This window comes from Tupaia chinensis, unplaced genomic scaffold (genome assembly GCF_000334495.1).
Source record: "Tupaia chinensis unplaced genomic scaffold, TupChi_1.0 Scaffold000159_1, whole genome shotgun sequence".
NCBI classification, from domain to species: Eukaryota; Metazoa; Chordata; class Mammalia; order Scandentia; family Tupaiidae; genus Tupaia; species Tupaia belangeri.
In genome coordinates, this window is record NW_006159630.1 from 4,809,867 (window position 1) to 4,811,191 (window position 1,325).

Sequence of the window (1,325 nt, forward strand, 5' to 3'; positions counted from 1 at the left end):
CCAGCACCGCCGCCCCTGCCACTCTGCCTGGAATCCAGCCAAGGCGCTGGTCCCCAGGAGACTGGCTGAACCCCGGCGGACATGTGGGCTGGGAGTGGGGGGCGGGAGGCACTCCTTGGCCTGGCACCTAAGCAGCTGGAACTGCTTTCGGCCCAGCCTCTCCCCTGCCCGGACCACCAGAGGGCTCTGGCCGTGGCTGCCGGGGAGCCCCCGGGAGGGGCGGGGGCAGAGGCAGACCCGCCCCTCAGGCCCGGCAGAGAGGGGCTGGAAACTATTGTGTGAGCTTCCCGTCCAGGCTTATTTACTCCCGGGACGCGGCCACCGCGCCGGCAGTCACGAGGACAAGGACACGCGAAAGCGCACACCTAGGCGGGAGCAGGGGCCAGGACGCCAGCCCCGCGCGCCGACGGAGAGGCCCCCAAGTCTTCCCACACTTTGTAATCCCGAAGCGACGGGAGCCAAAACGCTCCCTCGGCCCGCGCTGGTCCCCTCTGCCCCTCCCCTCCCGGACGGGCCGACTCTGGAGGCTGACGAGGATGCCCTCGGAAGGGGCGGTGGGCGCACCACGCTGGACCCCCGGCGGCCTGGGCGGCGTCCGCTGCGGTGTGCCCCGCACAGAGCGCGCGACTTGGCGGGCGCCCCCCGCCCCCCATCTCTGTCCCCGAAAAGGGCGTGGGGGAGGGGAGGGAGGTCCACCCGGGCTGGACACGGCCGCCCACTCTGGGAGAGGCGGAGAACTAACTCCTAACCAGCCGCCAGGCCCGAGGGGGCCGGGGAGCGCCGGAGGAAGGGGACTGATTGATTTCCGAGAGTGAAACTGCGCGTCCCCGGGAAGTTCCGAAGAAGCCCTCGAGCCCTCGAGGAGGTGCCTGTCGCTCGGCAAACACAAACAACAATAAAAGGAAGGAAACGCGGGCGTCGGCGCGCAGGGCCACCGTGGGATCCCGTGGGGGTGCGCGGTAGCTGAGGGTCCCCGGAATCGGGTCCTCCACGTAGGCGACGCTAGCGAGAAGCTGGGCGCGCGGCACTCTCCACCAGAGAGAGCCCCCATCGGGGGTCCCGCCTCCCCTCCGCGCGCCCCTGTTCGGCGCCAGGCCCGCCAGAGGGTCCCCCGCAGCCTGTCCCGGGCCGCAGTGGCTGGCCCGGCACCCACCTTCGAAGTCCGAAATGATCCCGTCCAGCTGCGCGTTGACCGCGGGGTCGGACATGGTGGCTCGTGGGCAACGAGTCGCACGGAGGGCGGCGGCGAGGAAGCGCCCCCGGCCGGGCCCCGGCCCTGCGCGCTGGCTGGGGCGCCGCGCCCGCGCTCCTGCGGTGCAGAGCTC

At 72.0% G+C, this 1,325-nt stretch overlaps 1 protein-coding gene across 4 annotated transcripts in view; it reads right to left on the bottom strand.

Moving 5' to 3' along the window:
- SEPTIN9 (septin 9) overlaps positions 1 to 1,325 on the bottom strand; it is a 159,464-nt gene that overhangs the window by 109,411 nt on the left and 48,728 nt on the right. The window contains exon 1 of one of the 4 annotated variants that reach the window (XM_006145717.3): positions 1,154 to 1,319. The exons of the other annotated variants lie outside the window; for them this stretch is intronic. Coding sequence (XP_006145779.1) covers positions 1,154 to 1,208 — 55 coding nt within the window. The 5' untranslated portion in view covers positions 1,209 to 1,319. Of the gene's footprint in view, positions 1 to 1,153; positions 1,320 to 1,325 lie in introns of those variants that run through there. 4 annotated transcript variants of the gene reach the window in all.